General features: G+C 39.5%; 1 protein-coding gene across 1 annotated transcript in view; it reads right to left on the reverse strand.

The window, feature by feature from the left end:
• The window catches only part of Slc13a1 (solute carrier family 13 member 1), a 78,722-nt gene extending 57,996 nt beyond the window's left edge, over nt 1–20,726 (reverse strand). Inside the window, exons 1-2 of the mRNA XM_021190847.1 lie at nt 20,600–20,726; nt 4,052–4,180 (exon numbers count right to left, since the gene is read on the reverse strand). Coding sequence (XP_021046506.1) covers nt 4,052–4,180; nt 20,600–20,698 — 228 coding nt within the window. The 5' untranslated portion in view covers nt 20,699–20,726. The remainder of the gene's footprint in view (nt 1–4,051; nt 4,181–20,599) is intronic.
• Between the last annotated feature and the right edge of the window lie 266 nt (nt 20,727–20,992).

Consider the following 20,992-nt stretch of genomic DNA (forward strand, 5'->3'; position numbering starts at 1 on the left):
AGATTATCCCATCTCTCATGAACTCTGAATGTTCAGTAAGCTATATCCATACTTGTACCCCGTACTCAACATCTTCACTTAGGTACCCAATAAGCATCTCAAATGTACACATCAAGCACTAAACCCCATGCTTCCACCCTTCTCCACAGCCAGGCAGCTCCTTCTACAATCATTCCAATTTCATCGGATGCAACTCCATTTCTCTACCTGACAGGACAAACATCTAGGAGGCATCCTTGAATCTCTTCTTTCAATTGTATGCTGTATCTAGTAAGTAAAGGAAGTGAGTTAGCTGGCTTTTCTTTCCAACGTTATTAACAACATAGTCGATATATGTGTCACAGCCCTACTCTGGTCTCCACCTAGCTTGCAATGGCTTGCCCATCTTCTTTTTGCTTACTTTCTCAATACAGTAGCTCTAATTATTCCTTGAAAATCAAAGTCTGCTCAATATTCTCCATTAAGTTTCTACTTCCTTATTGATAAAAGTTTATCATGGACTTGTTGGCCATGGCCAGCCCAAATCTTATCGCGGCCCCTCCCTGACACCCTCTTTAGTAGATTTGCCACTTAATCCTTTGGCTATCGTCATACCATAGGCACTGACCTGCCTTGAGGCTTCTGTATGAGGGTTTTCTCCATTAATGGACATTCTCCAGTACTTAAATAACTAAAATCTTTATCTCCAGCAACTCTTTCTTCAGGTAAATAGGTTGTTTTATCCTGATTAAAACATTTTTTTTATTAGAGAAATAACTCTATCTAGATTGTTACCCCTTCTGATCTTCACTAACTTTTTGCATTTTTCCATATCATCAAATATATTTAATTGAGGTGGGGGAGTATATAATCTATGCATGTGTGTGCCCGTGTATGTGCCCGTGTGTGTGCGTGTGTGTGTGTGTGTGTGTGTGTGTGTGTGTGTATGTGTGCAGATGCCTATGCCTGGTATGTGTATGTGGAGGCCAGAAGTGGACATCCCATATCTTTACCAATCATTCTCCACCTTATTTTCTGAAGACAGGTTTTCCCACTGAATCTGTGGCTCAGCAATTGTGCAGATTGGTTTTCCACCATGCAGATTCCGTCTTCTCCTCCCTGGAGCTGACATTACAGGTCTCGGGTGGTACGCCTGGCTTTTTGTGTGGCTTTTTGTGAGGATTTACCATCTTGTCCTTATATTTGCATCGCGAGTAGATTAAACACTAAGCCATCTTTCAGGACCCAGCCATTACATTTTAAACAAAAGATGTAACTCATCTATTTATCAGATATATTGTTTACTCTCTCCATTATTCTAAAATAAATAGGAAATTTGTCTATTTTTATTCATAAAAAAATCCCCAAGTTTTATGTATTGCTATTTTCCAAGTGTCTGGCAGGACTTACCACATAAATATTTATTGAATGACTGAGTAAATGTGTTACATAACATCAATATATGCATAGATTTTTCTCATGTGTTTTACTTATAAATGTATTTTCAACTATAGTGATACTAATATCTGTTATAGAAGAGCAAATTGATCATACTCACTACTTAGCAGTTTAAATTTAACTCAACAGTATAAAAATTCAATAGTTGTTGGTATTTTTTTTCAATTATAGCAATGTGCATAACAAGGTTTAGATAGTCAGCATTGGATTTAAAGTACGTGAATAAAATTATAAATATTGTGTCCAAAGAAAGACATGCTTTGGGCTCTCCACTTGGACCAAGAGACTCACCTACTCAGTGACAGATTTGATATTCAGAACTGTTGATATGATGTTTGTCAATGATGCAACACTCTCAAAACTGTTGATATAAAAAACTCATGAGTGTTGTACCATCGTTTGAACACTGTTTTATGTGTTTTATTTGATTGCACACCCTTGATTTCTTGATGACATCCAGAACCATCTGGAATGTGAGCCTGAGAAGATGCCAATAAAGGATTTTCTAGATTAGGTTGGTTTCTGGTCATACCTGGGCGGGGGTGGGGGTGGGGGGAGGTGTCTAGGCTGAGTCAGCTGAGGTGGGAAAATTTGTCCTGTGTGGGTAACACTGTTCAATGGATTCTTTTCATGGACTGAATAAAAAGAGGAAGCAATTGAGCTGAACAGGAGCATTCCTTGTTCTTTGCTTTCTGGCTGTGGATATAAAGTTGCCAGATGCCTTAAATTTCTGTTACTACTGTTTCCCCAGAATAATGGATAGTAAGTACAACCAAACTGTGAGCCAAAGTTAATCATTCCTGCCTGAATTTGCTCTTGTCAGGATACTTTATCGCAGCAGCAGGAAACATAGTTAATTCGTTAACCTGCTTAATTTTAAGTATTGTCAACAAGCAAAGTAACTAGTGTTAGTTCTGGAATGAGATAATAAGATGGGATGGTTGTTGGTGGTGATAGAGTTGAAGATGGTAGGTTTGAAGAGAGGAGTTAAGATCTAGAAATCATATGGACTGGAGCTATGGATTACATTAATATTTAATTTCCAAGAAATGCTACATGCATTTATGATGTTTATTTGCAGAACAGATGTGAAGCAAAAATTGCATGGGTCAATGTAATTTAAAGTCAGACTTAGTCTAAATGAAGCGGAACTTCTTGAAAGTTAAAATTGCCATTCTTATGATTTACTGACAACCTACCACCAGAAAAACATGACATGGAATGAGGTCATTTGTGGGACATAAAATGGAAGAGATGCCTACCCTAGGAGAGAATTGTCTCTGAAGAATTCTTTTCCACCTCTAAGACCCAAGGGCTAGTGATGGTGTCACCTTTGAAAATAAAGGATTTCTGAACGTGTACTGCCAGCCACAGTGGTAAAGTACTGTAAGCTCCGGCAACATATTTGCTGCCTCTGATTGGTCTTCTTCACCCCTCCACATGTGAGACTACCTAAGAAACTTAGAATTTGGGGCTCCAGATTCCTCAGAAGCTGAACCTCAGCCTAGAGAGAAAAGCAATAGAAGGATAACCCTTGCCATGCTCTTCTCCAAAACAACCATAGTTAGAAAAAAAAAAGAAAGAAAGAAAGAAAGAAAGAAAGAAAGAAAGAAAGAAAGAAAGAAAGAAAGAAAGAAAGAAAGAAAGAAAGAAAAGTGGGGAGGAAGATCAAACACGGTATGGAAAGAGGAACAGACAGAATCCTAAGTACAAAAATAATTTTGACTCCTAATTGGGCGCAAACTATGTGCAAATGAAGTAGGAACAACTCCTCTGGTAGGAAGAGCTTAACCAAGACTAGTTAGAAAGAAAAATCGCCATCCACATGCAAGATGTGTCAGCATCCAGATAATGGCACTAGACTCAAGCAGAAGGCAGAAAGTCAGATTGCACTGATTGACAGTATGAACTTGAGGGCTTTCATAAGAATGTTGCTACTCTAAAGTCATAAACACTTTAGGCAGTTATTTATTCACTACCTGGAGACAGAATAGACATAAGTGTTCTGTTTCAGGGTGTTTCATGTATTTAAGGGGAAACTGAATTTAGTGTCTTTTGATGGGTATCCTCAGACTGCATAAAGGTAAACAAGACTAACAAACAAAAAACCCCAGATCTCAGCATGAATAAACTCCTCTCAGCAAGAACAAAATAGAAATGCACAGGAAAGCTAAATTGGCTTTATCTTTTAAAATACCAGCTTGCTGGAAAGAAAAACGGGGAGCTTTTTCCTCATAAAAAGCATAAATTGTATTTCTTTTTTTTTCCCCCCAATACTGTCAGTTTGAATTCTGTGGGATTAGGGAAATGTGCATGATCTTAGGATGTGAATGAATGGCCCCTTTAGTTGGGAGAAAGGTGCCAGCTATAAATGTCAGCAAGAGAAGATGGTCACATTTCTTCTATAGACAAACAAGACTCAAGAAGCTATGACCTGTTTGCTCATTCAAGATGGACAGACATGCAGACTCTCCGAGAAGGAATACTCAGAAGTTTAGAGCACTTACAAAGAAACCTTACGTCAGGATCATGGCTCCCTTTAAGGACAACTTTTCTCAAATGATGTCACCACATAAGTAAGTAATGAAAATTTAACAGCATTTGAAGAACTTACTTGTGAAGAACGCATGATCCCAAACATGGGGAACATTAACCCTGGCAGTAGAGCTGTGATCGACAGGGGCAAGGCTTCTGTGATCCAAAATATGGCAATTACAAAGAGGATGTAGGCACATTGTGCTTCCTGCAAAGAACCAAGACAAGACATATGGTGAAAAAAAAAAAAATGATCACCTGAAATCAACATTCAAATCATGACTACTTTTTCTGGATGGTGCTTAGTGAGAAGGAGCTGTGGAAGTTTCTGTGTCATTAAGTTACCACCTATTAGTTATTTTTAGGGGCTTGGAAGTTAATAAAGGTGGAAATGAAAACCTGGAAATTTTCCCATTTCCTTTTCATATTTCCTTCCAAACAGATTGTCTTATGTCAATTTTCGGTGCTAAAATTAGTGTCTATGGATGTCTATCTACACTCTCATTTATCTCATTTAGTGTCTCAAATGGACTGAATGTTGCTGGAATGGAGAAATAGGCAGGCTGTAGACATTTCTTCATGATGGACCTCTCTTTTGATTCTATTCCTTTCATTTTTTTTTCCCTCGAGACAGGGTTTCTCTGTATAGCCCTGGCTGTCCTGGAACTCACTTTGTAGACCAGGCTGGCCTCGAACTCAGAAATCTGCCTGCCTCTGCCTCCCAAGTGCTGGGATTGAAAGCGTGCACTAGCACTACCCGGCTCCTTTCATCTTTTAATTGTGCCTGTATGGGTGGGACCTCCATCCATATTTTTAACCAAAGTGAGAAATCAGAGCAAGCACAGTGAGAAGATGGATGGCTCAGATGAGCCTGAATCCAGCTTCTAAGCCCATGAACTTGGGGATGAAGCAGCGTCCAGCTTGCATACCTGAGGGTGGCAGCTGAGCTACAGCGGACAACACAGGGAGACTCCCAGGGAATGTTAATGCTAGTGAAATCTGATGCTTTGCTTAGTCTAAAACTGTAGCTTTCTACAGTTTTCAGGCACTGAAAGGAAGTGGTTAAATTTATAACCATCTGTGACTTGTATAATTTGCTATGTAATCACCTGAAGTGTGCCAAACAATCAATAACTCTTGTCATCCACCTCATAGTTGATTCTCTCTCTCGCACTCCTTGCTGTCTGAGGATTCTGGATTGCATTTGGAAATTTCCCGAGACTGCGGCTAGGGCTTTGATGAGGTCTTTTTCTTTAGGCCTGTACAATATCCAGCTTTCTTCCCTATGATTCACCAGCAGCCAGCTGAATCCTCTGGGCTGGGCTTTTGCTCCCCAGCACCCTTGCTCTTTCAGAGAATCTAAGAGCTTCTTAATAAGCCCAGACCCTGCCATATCTTCATTGTGTTATCTTTTTAAAGGAAAAAGAATAAAGGTATTTTGATGTTGACAGTTTTTACAGAGTCTGTCTCTGTAGTCTTGACAAACAATAAAAAAGCAAAATAAAGCAGAACCTTGACTGAATCCTTCTAAAGAGCTCTGGAGAGAATCTGCGGGCACGGGTTTAATTTAAAATGCCAGTGCAGAGGAAAGGCTGTGTATTTTCTTTTAATGATAACTCATGGATGGCCCTAAAACTTTTCCTTACAGCTTTCCGTTTTCTGCCATACCTGGAAGAATATAGGTTTCAAAGACCACATGGGCCCCTTGACTATCATATTCCCTAGTTCTAACCAACCCATCTCCTGATCCTATTTACTGTTCTTACATTAGGTCTCAAATCTGTCCCTCTGCCTCCATCCAAGTCCTTTAGAGGGAAGCTTGTTCCAAGATTAAATCATTTTCTGAGAATGCAGTTGATTTTATCATTTCTTCCATAAAGCTGGATTAAAGAAAGGCCTGTCCACCCAGGAAACACTTTGGAGCACCCACATGTGATGGTCTGCATCAACAAAATAAGAGGAAAGTCAAATGAGGCTGATGAGTTCTGGTTGCCGCCTCTAACTTCTACCATAAGCTAGAACTTGACCCCAACAGCTCTAATCTTCTCAGAAGAGGCAGCTTTGGTCACAGAAGTCCCAATTGCTAGATGACTGCCTTTCCTGGAAGATTTTCATATTGTACCCCCTCTGACCTGAATCAGCACCTTCCTGTTGCTTAATTTTTATATTTGTGAACATTGAGAATTTTCATCCTGTATTTACCCACCTTCACTGTATCATCAGACTGATCCAAATACTTTTAGACATCAATTCTCCACTCTTAAAAACACTTTTGAGCGAGACATGGTGGCACACACCCTTAGTCTCAGCATTTGAGGGACTGAGGCAGGAGGAGGGATGCCATGAGATTGAAACTATCCTGGTCTATGAAGCATGTACAAGTGTAGCAAGATCTACATAGCAAGAGACTGTGTCAAGACAAACAAGTCTCCTGTTCACACTATTTTGAGGTTTGGGTCTGACCCTTGCTTCTCATTTTGCATCACACTCTAATTCACAACATCTGTCCAGGTGTCTACCCTGGACACAGCTTCAGGATCCCCTGAAGGGCCTCTTCACAGTCCGCGCAGATTCTGGGCCATTTACCTTACCAAATGGTTGGAAGTACCTGAAAGTCTAATATGAAAATTCAATTTCTTTGAATGACAAGGCTTGCATTTCTCTACGTATGTTTGCATTCATGCATATGTATAAATTTGACTGGAGACTTATGAATCAGTAGATTTTATACTAAAATATAGTGATGGGTTTTTTGTCTTTAATTTAACAAATGATAGGCTAGGCAACATTAGTATTATATTGTACATGGCAACAATTCTCCAGATTCTTAGAACTTATATCTTAGAAAGTAATAGTTGCCTTCTAGTTCTGCAAAGCTCCTCCCTCCTCCTTCTCTTCCCTTTGTGTCATTAATTAGCATTTGAGTGGAATGTTTAGAACCTAACCATCCCCTACTTGTTCTGACTTTCTTACTTGTATCCCTATCTCTGCGTATATCCCATATAATCTCAGCAACACTGGGATCATCTGGGAACTTGCAAGAAATGTAAGATGCCAGATCCTGCATATACAGAAACAAGACCAGCATTTTCAAGGTAACCAAGTGATTTCTCTTTAAAGATCAACAAGCTATGGGATATATGATCACTCAGTCTTTTCTTCTCATTTATACCTCTTGGTCCAGAGTCTTGCTTTTAGAAAATATCCTTCTGTCAGGTGAAATCCCTGGATCTGTAAGCTATCTGGAAAGTCTGACATTCTGCTATGTGCAGTTCAAAATTATATACCATCCCTGGAGTTTCCTACAATGACATTTGAACATAACTTTTTCCATATGAGTAATTCATGGGATCATAATTGCACCATGCTTCTATTGTCTCTGTAAACTAAAATATGGTTTGCCTGAAGGAAACTCTAGGAAGGGAGGAAACAGTCACCCTTGTCAAAATAGAGTGAGGGAATTGCTCTTCCCCATCTCAAGCCCGCCTACCCTCCAAGGGCTAGTAAAAGTTTGCAATGCTTGTGATGTTGTTATAATAACCTGCAACCAAGACAAGCATACATTTTAATCCAAATTTTGTTACTGAGTTAGAAAAGTCCTTTACTATTATAAATCTGGGAACTGAGAGACGGAAACCAGACTAATAGCTATTTTTATCTTGTTTATATATTGTGACAGAAAGTGCAGGAAGGGGCATATACCCAGAAGATCTTCCAACTGGTAATAACAATACATGCTCCACTATGTTCATAGCAGTCTTATTTATAATAGCCAGAAGCTGGAAAGAACCCAGATGTCCCTCAACAGAGGAATGGATGCAGAAAATATGGTACATTTACACAATGGAGTACTACTCAGCTATTAAAAACAATGAATTTATGAAATTCTTGGGCAAGGGGATGGGTGACTCAGTCAAAAGAATTCACTAGATATGCACTCACTGATAAGTGGATATTAGCCCAGAAACTTAGAACACCCAAGACACAATTTGTAAAACGCAGGAAAATCAAGAAGGAAGACCAATGTGTGGATACTTCATTTCTCCTTAGAATAGGGAACAAAAGACCCATGAAAGGAGTTACAGAGACAAAGGTTAGAACTAAGACGAAAGGATGGACTATCCAGAGACTACCTCACCCGGGGACCCATCCCATCATCAGCCACCAAACCCAGACACTATTGCATATGCCAGCAAGATTTTGCTGAAGGGACCCTGATATAGCTGTCTTGTATGAGGCTATGCCAGTGCCTGGCAAACACAGAAGTGGATGCTCACAGTCATCTTTAGGATGGAACACAGGGACCCCAATAGAGAAGCTAGAGAAAGCTCCCAAGGAACTGAAGGGGTCTGCAGCCCTATAGGTTGAACAACAATATGAACTAAACATTACCCCCAGAGCTCGTGTCTCTAGCTGCATATGTAGCAGAAGCTGGCCTAGTTGGCCATCATTAGGAAGAGAGGCCCCTTGATCTTGCAAACTTTATATGCCCCAGTACAGGGGAGTGCCAGGGCCAAGAAGTGGGAGTGGGTGGGTAGGGGAGCAGGGCGGGGGGAGGGTATAGGGGACTTTCCGGATTGCATTTGAAATGTAAGTAAAGAAAATATCTAATGAAATATAAAATGAAATAAAATAAGAAAAAAAACAAAGAAAGTGCAAGAAGGGAAGACATATTTGAAATTATGACTGCCACAGTCTTTACAAAATGCTTTTAAAAATCCATGATATGTTTTTCAAAATGCCATAGGTGAAGTGAGCAGAAAGAAAGTAGAGACATGAAAAGAGGAAGGGGAGGAAGAAACTGGAAGACAGAAAAGACTCATGAACCCCATGAGGACCAACAATGCCAACTGGATGTTCAAAAGCCTCTAGATGTCCCACTTTTGGGTTACATCATTTGTTCCAGGAAACAAGACACTCATTTGAGCAGAGGAGCCTGCTCAGCATACGGTCATCAGATGTTCCATTAGATCAAAATGAAGGAGATGCCCTGTCCCTTAATCTAAGATGCCTGCCTGTGAGCCCCTGGACCTCGCTGGCCCACTCTCGACTCTCTCTCCCTTTTCCTGCTCCGGGAAGGTTCTCTCTCTCTCTAAAGGTGATGGAAAAGTTATGGGAAGACACTTTTCTTTTACATTAAACATACTCAGGTGTTAAAGCTTTGGAGCAAATTGTTTTAAAATAGCCTTTGGAATTCTGAAATAGTTAGGGTAGTTAGAAAAATTACATAACAGAAATAGTTGTTTACTTTGCCATATTGAACAAATATAGATATTCAGTCCCATTTACTTTATTTATTTTTTAAGATAGAATATGTTTCTGTGAAACGTTCCTCAGAGTCTCTTCCTTGTGGTCTTTCCCTGTACTCAGTCGCGAGATCTGGATCTTTCCAGCTTCTGGTTTGTCTCCTGTCTGTGTTTTGTGATTCCTTTTATAGAGAGACCATTAGTATTTTAATAACCAGGTTTTTTTGTCTTCTTTGTGTGTGGTGTCTGCCTCTGTGCAGATTTGTGTAGACGTGCACTCGCCTGTGCAGTCATGTGTGGAAGTCAAAAGTTCAAGTTGGAATGTCTTTCTCAACCACTCCTCTTCCCTATTTTTGGCAGGCGCTTAGTGAACCTGGGGCTCAGTGTCTGGCTAGTGATCCCTGACATCCTCCTCTTTCCACCTCCCAGCACGGGAGTTGCAGGTACTTACCACCACCCCTGCTTTTACATGATTGCCAGAGTTCCAAACTCAGAGATTTGTGTTGGTGCGGTGAGCATTTCACCCTCTGAGCTACCTCCTCAAGCACGCACTTTTACAATGAAAGTGCTTTACTTGGGTGGCCTTTTGTGACTTTTTTCACTCAGTATTTCACACTGCGAGTGCATTCATACTAACATATGTATAACTATTGTTAAATTCATTTTAAGTGGATCACATTTTCCTTGCTAAGGAATATATTAGCTTTCTAACCCTTCTTAATTTTTCAATATTGTATGGTTGCAAACATCTTTATACCTCAGCTCCATATGGATATAGGAAAAAGATTTTCAATCCAAGAACAGAAAATAAGTAGCAACATTTCTTGGTGGAAGAGACCATGTAAATTTTCTTTTATTTTTTAGCTACTTATATTTTCCAAAATGGTGGTTATACTAATTTTGTATCTTATATTTATTATTTATTATAATTTGTACAGTATTGTTATTGGTACAATAGTACAAAACAATCCCCTTCCATATTATTACTTCTCCATATTGTTTCTTACAATATTACTATTCTTTTAATTTCTTTGGCTTTTCAATAAGGTTTCTGATCTATTTGGTACATTGCTTTATTTTTCTCAAACTTGCCTTAATAGACTTAAGCTTGAAAAATAAAATTTAGAATCACAGTTTCATCCCAGACCTTCTTTTGTACTTCTCAAACTGGCCTACAGCCTGTGTGTTGTTCTGTTTCCCACTATTGTATGCAAATACCCAAGACTGGGTGGTCTTCTCAGGTCTCATGAGCATCCTGTGGTGGTTGGTATCACAATGAGGGAAGTGCATGTAAAGGGAGATGATAGAGTCAAGTAAGAAACAAAGACTAAGCGGGTCCAATCTTGGTCCTTTTTACAACTCACTCTCATGACTCCACCCTTTTAATTGTCAACTACTAATTGACAATTTTCCCAGAAAGTCACTCAGCCTGTGTCTCAATCCAAACACCTGTCTGTTTACCAATCTTTCTTCACTACAGGGGAACCTAATCTAACTCTCATGTCCTCCAACTACTAAACCAGATAATGGACCTACTTTGCTCTCCCTAACAGTTAACATAGTTTAGCCTCACCAGATTGCTATGTGGTTGGTACCCATTTCTCTTTTTACTAGCACTGGAATATAGATACCCTGGCCTACAAGATACCCTAATTCTGATTGGATCCCCTTCCCTGTCTTCCTGAGCATCCTCTTATCTTACCAGTCCTGAATAACGATGATGGTCTATTTCTAGATATTTCCATTTAGGCAACCCAGTGTCACCCCACCCTCTTCTTGAATTCCCCCCATTAAAGCCAATATTCCTAGCCTTTAGTCTTATATTTCCATTCAATAGAAGTGTGGTGGCAATTGTGGTGGCTGTTTAAGCATTCCTAATCACTAGGTGTTTCTTATATAGGAAAAAGATAACTTTGGAGGCCAAAAAGAACCATGGTAAAGGAAATACTCATTCTGATTCAATTGATATACAAGGCTCTTGATGTCTCTACTGCCCTCTCATCTTCTGTTTGGGGTTACATTTTCAGATAAAACTATGTTCTACATTTTGATACTCTGGAAGACTTTTTGTTCCTTGGGCTTGTCTCTTGATATTGATGGATAGGTGACACTAGCCAGATACTTAAGAAACCTAACCAAAACAACCTAATCTAATAAGCCTATCTATACCTTAATTTGTTTTCCTGATTGACCCCATGGCTCCACAGACATTTAATACTTTCACTCAGAGCCCTTGGTGATCTCCTCTCTTTGAAAAGAAATCTATTCTTTAATATTTGGCAGACTATGGGGGGTACATTTCCAAGTGCTGGCAGAGTAGAGTATTGACCCTTCAAGGGAAGAGTATAGAGTGTAGTATACCTTAAAAAAATCTAAAATTAATGATAGACATGAGGCCAATTCAAACATCTGTAGGGTTGTTATTATCTGATATTTAGCTATCCATCTGGCTGCAAACTGGCAAAAGGATTGATTACCAGGAAACAAGGCAAACACAACACAGATTAGAATAAAGCTTACCCTTACAAGAACACCTAATAATGTGCCCCAACTTATTCAGGCATAAGGGAGGAAGACTAGTCCCAGCAACACCTTCCTAATCAGTACACCTTCTGGCTGTACCTGAGTCATGCCTTAACGTGGTCCTATTATTCGTTATTCGTCTTATCTGTGTATGGTATTGTCACAGCAAATTGCTTATGTTAGTTGAAATAAAACATTATCCTCGAAGAAACTGAATTCAACAACAAAACCGAGATATTTCTCCTGAGGAAGTTGATTACGTAAGGCCACTCAAAACCCCCAAGACATTTCTGAGTTTTAAATTTTAGTTTGTTGTTTTAATTTCTACGACTACCTTTATATTGCTGATTTCTGATTATTTTCACTGCATTTTCGGTGTTTTCAACTACTTATTGATTTCTGCAACCTTCATTATTGTAGTGCATTTTTGAAGCTTTCCAACGTATCCTGAGTAATAGCTGTTTTATTTATTTTATATACATTTAAAAATTAAATCGTAATTATATTGTTTTCTCTTTCCCATTCCTCTCCCAAACCCTTTCAACATACCTGCCTTACAATCAATACCTTGTAATGTTTGAATTTTATGGCCTCTTTTCTTTAAATTTATACATACAAACACACACACACACACACACACAGAGAGAGAGAGAGAGAGAGAGAGAGAGAGAGAGAGAGAGAGAGAGAGAAAGAGAGAGAGAGAGAACAATTCCCGTACCTCAGATCATAGCAAAAAGGTTGGAAAGATTGTGAGAGCTAGAGGCCAGAGAAACAGAAGTTTGCTGTGAGGCTTCGTCTCATAGAGATGTCAGAGAAGTTATATCCAATGAAGTCTCATCGGCATGACGGTCTAAGCAGGATCCGAGCAAGCAGGATGACACCCGTGGACATGTTACCATGAAAAGAGGAAAAGACCGTGGTGCTTCAACCCTAGACAAAGAACTTTAAGTAACTAAAAAGTGCTGAGAACAGGATGCATAGACTTCCCTAGGGACGACCCCCCCCCCCAGTTGGTTTCTAATACTAAATTCAACCCTCAACTCATCATGTATACAAAAGGAACTTTACTATTATTTTCATTGTGTGCTTTCTCTTTCTATACTTATCTTTCTGCTCTGGGGGTTTCACTTTTACTTCCATTAGTCCTTTGATAAGATTCAGCTGAGAGCCCTAATCCTGCTAGTATGACCCAAATGGTGCATCTGGCTAAATAAGAAAGCTGATGTATGATTCTTTCTGGCTAGGGAGGCTGGAAGTGCCTGCTTCCTATGAACCAGAAGCAGTGGCCAGTCTTCCTCTTCTTGTCTTTCATGAATTCAAGAGTATCTCTTTTGCCCTTAGTTTCTGGTGTTGAGCTGGATCTGTCTCCAGAATCATTTGTGAGAACTGTTGACTATGAATCAGCTATGTTCATTGTACTACTATGATTGCTAATTTATTTTGACACTTACACAAAACACCTTTGTCAGTCCAAACACAAGATTCCTCAGCCTTAGGGATCTTTACTCTGTTCCTCTTTTTCCTCTCTTCTGCTTGCTTTATCCTAAACGTTCTCCCCCAGTTGAGATAATATCTTTCCATTTTCCCCAGTGTCCTCATCTCTCTAACAAAGACAGAATTACAGCTAAAATATTTATGTGCAGAGGTGAAGTCCTCACAGCTAATATTCTCCCATATCCCCAGTCTTGATTTAAGAACATCTTCAGTCTGTCTTATCTTACTCAGCTAAGAAGAGCCAAAGCAAATGTAGTTATGACTAGGCAATTAGAATATTTTTCCCTTTCCCAAACTTCTCATATTACCATGAAAAATGCGGCTATTTAAAAATCACCTTGGTTATCTTTTATATGATAACCCCAGATGAAAATGACACATATATTCTCTGTTTTAAATACAGTTTTTCATCCCTTCCCTTTTGGAAGGACACACTGACTGATAGTGGGCTGTGGGTGTGGTCCTTACATGGATAAAAGAGTTGCTTTCTTCCCATCAGAACTTGAGGAAAACAAATCAACCACAGGCCTCACTCATAACAACTAATTTTCTGGAGAGGACACAAAGCCAGTAAGAAAGGAGCAAAGAATGCTCTCTAAGTAAGTCTATGTGCTATAAGGAAAACATTATTACCTGGCAGAACCTGAAGGATTTGTGCATGGCTTCTGATACACCTGCCCCACTGCAGTGGCTATCGATCAAGGCTCAATCCATACTAATCACAAAGCTTGACATATTTTAAAACATCTCTATCTTTGAAGATGGAAGGTACGGAGCTCAATGGTACAGTCAGGGGAAAATAGTTAGCATCTCGGGTTAGATTTTTAGACTTTAAAACCAGAGAGCTGAGACAGCCAGTTGGTGGCTTCACTACGCCAGGAATCAGGGATTATTTTTTTAACTCCCCCTTTCATTCAACTTCACTACGTAGCTAGCACACTAGAGGCATGACTTTCATCTCACTCCGACCCCACCCCCACCCCACTGAATGGGAAATATCCACTGTTCTACATTTTATGCATTAAAGTGAAATCATCGAATTATGATCACAATCACCTGAGAATGTTGCTAACCATCCAGAGGCTGGGATTTTACTGAAGAATCTGAGTTGAGCCTACAGCAGCTGATCTATAGAGAGTATCTCACAGTGCTTTAAAAGAGAACCCTCTTCATTTTATAGATGAGGGAATGGGCCAAGGGGAGGATGTCAAAATCTCTTAGAAAACTTAAAAGAATTATTTAAGTAATGGGAGACAGATGGAGCTAGCCCATAGACAGTATCCATGTATCTCAGAAGCTTAAAGTAGTTGACCTGCACTTCTTGACACCTGAAGAATCCATCCTAGGCCGAGGTTCTTGTGCAACAGTTACAAGCCCAGAGAATCTGCATCTCGGTGAGCCCTTGTGGGATTTTAAGTGTGGACACTGATGTATACCTTTTCAGGGTCGGATGGAAACACTATTCCAGAGCAATGTCATTTCCTAACAAAGTGAGTTTTAGTAGAAGAAAATGCCATAGTGTTTTTAATACCCTGCATTCTAATTTAAAAATTAAAAAAAAAAAACACAATACAAAATGCCACCATGCTCTGTGGGCTTTGGAGATTCTAGTTCCTTGTACGTCAATTTAAAAATTAAAAAATATAAAGTTTGCAAGACCAAGGGGCCTCTATTCCCAGTGATGGCCGATTAGGCCATCTTCTGCTACATATGCAGCTAGAGACACAGGGGGTACTGGTTAGTTCATATTGTTGTTCCACCTACAGGGTTGCAGCCCCCTTCAGTTCCTTGGGTACTTTCTCTAGCTCCTCCATTGGGGGGGGGGACCCTGTGTTCCATCCAATAGCTGGCTGTGAGCATCCACTTCGGTGTTTGCCAGGCACTGGCATAGCCTCACAAGAGGCCGCAGGCCAAGTAGTGGGAGTGGGTGGGTAGGGGAACGGGGGCGGTGGGGTATAGGGAACTTTCGGGATAGCATTTGAAATGTAAATAAAGAAAATAAATAAAATAAAATATATTAAAAAAATTAAAAAATATACAACACAAAAGAGGGCTGGGTTTTGGAGTCAGTCAGTCAGTCAGTCTCCTATAATCTTTTTGTTCCATTTATAGGTAACTGTGACTTTGGGTAATTTTTAACTTGAGTTTGTTTAACCATTGAAAGGAGATATTGACTAATTCTAATAATTACTATGAGGTTTATTATTATGAGCTGTCACATTTGTCATATTTTTACAAGCAAGGTACAAAATCCTATCCTAGAAGGGAAAATGAGCTTTGTGGTCAGATACGTTCCATTTATACCTACGCTCCCTCTCTTGCAATCACGCCTTCACCTTACAGCTCGTAGAAATTCCATACCCTTCTGCCACACCAGAACAACCTATTTGCTCACTCAACATAGTCATCTACTCTCTGTGTGACAAGCCCTGTATTTGGGGTTTAACAATCTGCACGATCCTCTGAAGGCATTTACAGTCTGTAGAGGAAGGCAAAGATAATCACCCCATGAAATGCATACTACAATAGGGCCAACATAGCTATGATAAAACATGAGCAGTCATAATGATTCTCAGTTTGCTCTGCTCTTCTCAAGGAGGGCAAGACAAAGTAGGAGACAGGAAGATATCCTAGCAGGAGCAAAGAGAGCGCGTTAGGAATAGCCACTCTGGGGACAGCAAAGAGTGAGTGTGGAAGACAGATATGGGAAGTTATTAGAACAAATGCTAAAGGAGAAACTTTTCATCAGTGGAAACGATGTTTGCCTGGTGATCATAACTGGATCAAGCTGGCGTTTTGAAATCAGCTCTCTGGTGAGATTTTGGAAGAATGGGTGTGAAAAGATGACGTGTGAACAGAGATGAAGATTGTTGTCACAAGGAGAGTACAGTGAGGATGGAGAATGGAAGAAGGATGGAGAGAGCAAGATTTACATGGGAAGACAACATACTCAGTGGTAGGAGAGAGGGAGGGGAAAGCTTCTGAAAGACACATAGGATTGAGGCTTCTGAGTATGTCTTGACTCTCCCATACTCTTCTCCCTTGGAGTCCATCTTGAGGTAAAATATTAAAAGCAAACAAACAAACAAAACAGAAGTACCAAAAAGAAAACTTAAATGCAGTTGGGAATCTTACACTCTATCAACTAGTAAATGTTTTTCTCAGTATTGTTTCCCTGTCTCTTTATTGTGAAAAGGGCTCTGAGCAAAAGCATCAGACAGCTGGAGTGAGACACCCTTGGGAAAAATGCAGCCAATAGAATCACATATGACTGCTCAGATTTTTCCTACGGCTTCTCAAAGAACATTTTTTATAGAGACAGTGTCTAGCTAAGCCCAGGCTGGCCTTGACCTTGACCTCCACTCCTCCTACTTCCATTGCTGAGATTAGAGGCATGGACTACCACACCTTGTTTACACATTGCTGGGCACTGAACTCAGAATTTCATGGATGACCAATAGTATGCTGATTGAGCTAAGTCCTTAGCTGGTCTTTCTTTTAATCTTTTATGTTTCATAAACAGTAATACCAAGATAAACCAAAGCACTGTAAAAATAAATAAATAAAAGAATGAAAATAAAACTGAGCACATGCTGAAAAGATTAAAATTAGCAAACCGCTAGAAGTTGTCATAAACAAACAGTTACATAGAAAATATAAATGAAACTGTAACACACCACCTAGGCTGATATTAATAATGGTCTTCTGTATGGGAATGTTGAGGCAATTTCTTCTTTAAAATGAGAAAAATTCATTGTGATTATTTAAATCAAAAAAACCAGCAGTTGCATTAGAACTTTGTTATTGATTACTTTGTAATTGATTAGTGGCTAACTGGGGAAGCAATAAAGGTACCTTTGTGTTTAGGTGAGAATTTTAAAATATTTCTGATACTTTATATTCATAAGAAGGTATAACTTATCACTTATCCAAGGAACATCTACAGCAATGCCATGGGACTGAACTAACCATCATGGAACTTTGACAAAGGCAGATAATCACTTGTAATGAATATTGATCATCAGAAAATGGAATCAGACAAGTGTTTGAAAACGTGAGCAACCACATTATATGAAGCTCTTTACTAGTTTTTCTTTCTATATTTAAAAATTTGAGTGACTGGTTAGTAGTAATAACCAATTGGTAAAAATTAAATCTGGTGTTCTCTTAGGCTTATGCCCTGAAGTTTCAGGAATAAGGCACAATCTCTTTCCTTACAAGAGGTCATTCCCAAGAAAGCACTGAAAAACATAGGCTCAGTTTCTCATTCAACAAGATGGTATGGCGATACCAACCCAATGCTGTGATTCATTGTGAGCACCAGACGAGAAAAAGTCAACAAAACCTGACAAGCAGACATGACCCTGTGACATAGCTGGGACTCTGTGACATCAGAAAACAGAGACATCACACACCTAATTCATTGCTTCACTTCTCAAAAGACCTCTCCCCAGTGTCGGGAATCAATGCCATTTTCTACCTCAGGACTCTAAATAGCATGATGCTAATTAAGGAAATAGTTAGGATAAAGCTCCTTTGCTCTTTGGCTTATTGGGAGCATTATCTTGTAGAGAACTGCCCATGTTGTTGATAAATGATTAACAATCCACGGGGAATAAACTTTTAAAAACACAAAATTGAGAAAAGTCTGTAAAACACCTGCTAACATATGAATTCCAAGTTTTGACAAAATCCAAGTTCAGAACAAGCTTCTCGGTCTTTGTTGTGTTCAGTGTCCCTGGGCACGTATTCCTTCAGATGTGGAATGAGAATGCTGGCCTGTCAGCCATTATCTGTGGGTTTGTTAGAAGGTTAAATATAATGATTTGGGCAAAGCATTTGGCAGAATGCCTGGAAGAGAGGAGTGCTCTGTACAGATATCCTTTTTCCTTCCCTCTTAACGTTGCTTAAAAATTCTCTGAGGATCTCTTTTGTTGAGGACACATTTTTGGCTGGAGATGGAATTGAGATAGGAGACAAGGCCAGACTCTGAAAGCACCAGTAACCAGTGGAAATCCCAGCCAGCAATTCCCCACTTGTTGGTTCTGTGTCGCATACATTCACTGTGCTTTTAAAAGACAAGTTTGACTTTTCATTTTGCTTGAATTCCTCGGTTACCTTATTGCTGTGTCTACAAGTGCAGGTTTCCTGGCTTCAGTAGCAAAGATGGTAACCATAAATTGATGTATATCCTTGCAGATGTAAGCCTCTATCATACATTATACCTTCTTTCCTACCTTCATTGCAAGAGTTAAATACTGTTCTTTTAAGTTTACTTAGTAGTTGGTTAATGGTAAAATTTCTATTCAAATTTGCCAAAAAATAAAATAAAATAAAATAAAATTCTGTTACGGTGTTGTGGAATTTTTTCCTCATTAATATTAATTGAATTTTAACAAGTGAATAGATTAGAATGAAGCAAAAGTAAAACACATTCATAAGTACAACTTGATACCAGACTCCTTGCTTTGTACTCAATGTACTTGGGCTAATGTGCAGACGTAATATACTTTTACCATTGCATGTTTGGGAAAGGAAAATCAATGAGTGTATATCTTAGCAATGATACACTTTCCTGGTGGTGAATCATGACATCATATTATTGCTTTTTTATTTATGTATTTGTTTTATTTCTCAGTGAACTTACATTTATTTCCCCTAAAATTATGGATAGTAATTAGAGTGAGATGTATCTTTACATCAGAGGAGCAGCACAGATGATGTGTGTTCATGACATAGGATTGATTGTAGTTTAATTTCATTTATTCCCTGAAATGAGTAAGGGCCCATGTTGAGACTAAGGCAGGAATGTTAAAATATGGCAAGCAGCCATGTATGAATCAAAATGTGCCTGGGAGAAAATTCTGATACATCTGCAGATTCCTAAGATCAGAGGGCGTGTAAAGAGGTTAGTGTGCATGATAGATGGAGTAACAGACCTAGAAATGGTGAGGGGAGGAGCTGTATTAGAGTCCTGTTATGTACGAGTCAATTCTGTTATCTGGTCCATGCTCCAGGGTCACACAGCTGCCTTGCCTCGTGGGTGGGAATCAAGTGTAGGAAGCTACAGTAAGATGAAATCTGGCTGAAAATAATCCATAGCATTCTATTACTGCATGTAAACTTCCTTCAGGGAATTTCCAGATAGGTGGCTAAGACTTCTGCGGGAAGCTAGGGTACCCAATGTACCATAATGATTCTATTTTATTAATACAACAGTACTAATGAGTAAAGAACATCAGCTAGGTTATCTTCTACTGAGTGGAGAGATTGCACGTCAAGGGAGGGCGAGAATTCCCTTAGCTCTATAGGCAGCACATGAAGGGAGACTAGGAAAACCCCACTCGCTGTTTGGCGAGTGATGACTCATTTAGTGCTCACAACAAGCCTGCCATGATCCCACTCCTCTGAGAAAGCAGAAGTACAGGAAGGTTACATAAGTTGGTCAGGTCACACAGTTTGCAGATGCTAAATATGGCATCTCAAGCAGAGAGCCTGTCTCTCGCACCTGTTCTCCCACCACCAGATCACACTTGCAGCTGGGGAGAGAAGGTGTTCACTGAGTGTTTGCTAGTTCAGACCACGTCACCAAAACATGGAAAATTCACTGAGTTTAATATTCTGGGCTTAATAGACTGATTCTTTTCAAAAGCAAAAGGAACGATATTCATAAGCATGCCAACGTACGTGCGCTAAAATCTGAAATGAGCAAAGCGATGACTTATTACATTTTTCTGATTAACCTGGAAAATAACTTCATATCTTTGATGTCTCTGTTCCAGAAGGAAATTAAATTTCTGGGAAGTTTTGTGGCTGACTGTAAGCCACAGAGCTGACAGCTCTGTAGGTGTCTCTAGACCTTACTTTGCCAACTGTTCTGTCTAGGGCTGTATAACCTGCAGCCCTCAGGGCTCCTGCATCCTAGAATAACTATGAATACAACACAGCACATTTGTAGCTGACAACAACATCCTATCACAATGTCACAAAGCTGGGTATCCCTATGAGTCCTTTATATAGAAATACATAATTGCTTATTCCTGGGGGATCATTTTCCATGACGCTCCCTGGAGGCTGAGAACGTGAGAGATCTAAAGGGTTATGGTTCTTTTGTTCTTTCTTTCATCTAGTTGACAAGTGGAGAACAAATCTCATTGACTATTATGTCTAGTTATTCCACTTAATAATGCCAAGATGCAAATAAGACCAACCATTAAAAATGAAGAAAACAGACAAGTACAATGTATAGACAAGCAGAAAGTATTGCCATTTCTTCAGCTTTGAACCAGACCATGATCAACATCGATGGACAACCCATGCCACAGCCCAAGCCATGCGCCTGTGTGTGCTCCAAGCTTGCTTACCTTGGTGCGGACGATGAGAGGGAGTGGTAAAAAAATCAAGACAGTGAAAACCACAAGGAGAAAGCGGCGATAGACCAAAGCATAATTGAGGAGCTTCATTGTCCTGAGCAGGTGCCTTCAACAGTATCCTCCTCACGCTCAGGCAGATGTTAAATAACCAGCCTGGATTAATATTTTTCTACCTCACCATCTTTACTTACCGCCTCAGACAGACCAATGTTAGTTAAAATTAAATCTCATTTTTATTGTTTTACTATCACAATTAAAACAAAGAGATAAGCCTAAGAGTGCTTGAGGACTCAAAGACCATTTGCTTATGTGATTTATAAAAAGTAATTCATTCTCTCTCTCTCTCTCTCTCTCTCTCTCTCTCTCTCTCTCTCTCTCTCTCTC

Source organism: Mus pahari, chromosome 2 (genome assembly GCF_900095145.1).
Source record: "Mus pahari chromosome 2, PAHARI_EIJ_v1.1, whole genome shotgun sequence".
Classification (NCBI taxonomy): domain Eukaryota; kingdom Metazoa; phylum Chordata; class Mammalia; order Rodentia; family Muridae; genus Mus; species Mus pahari.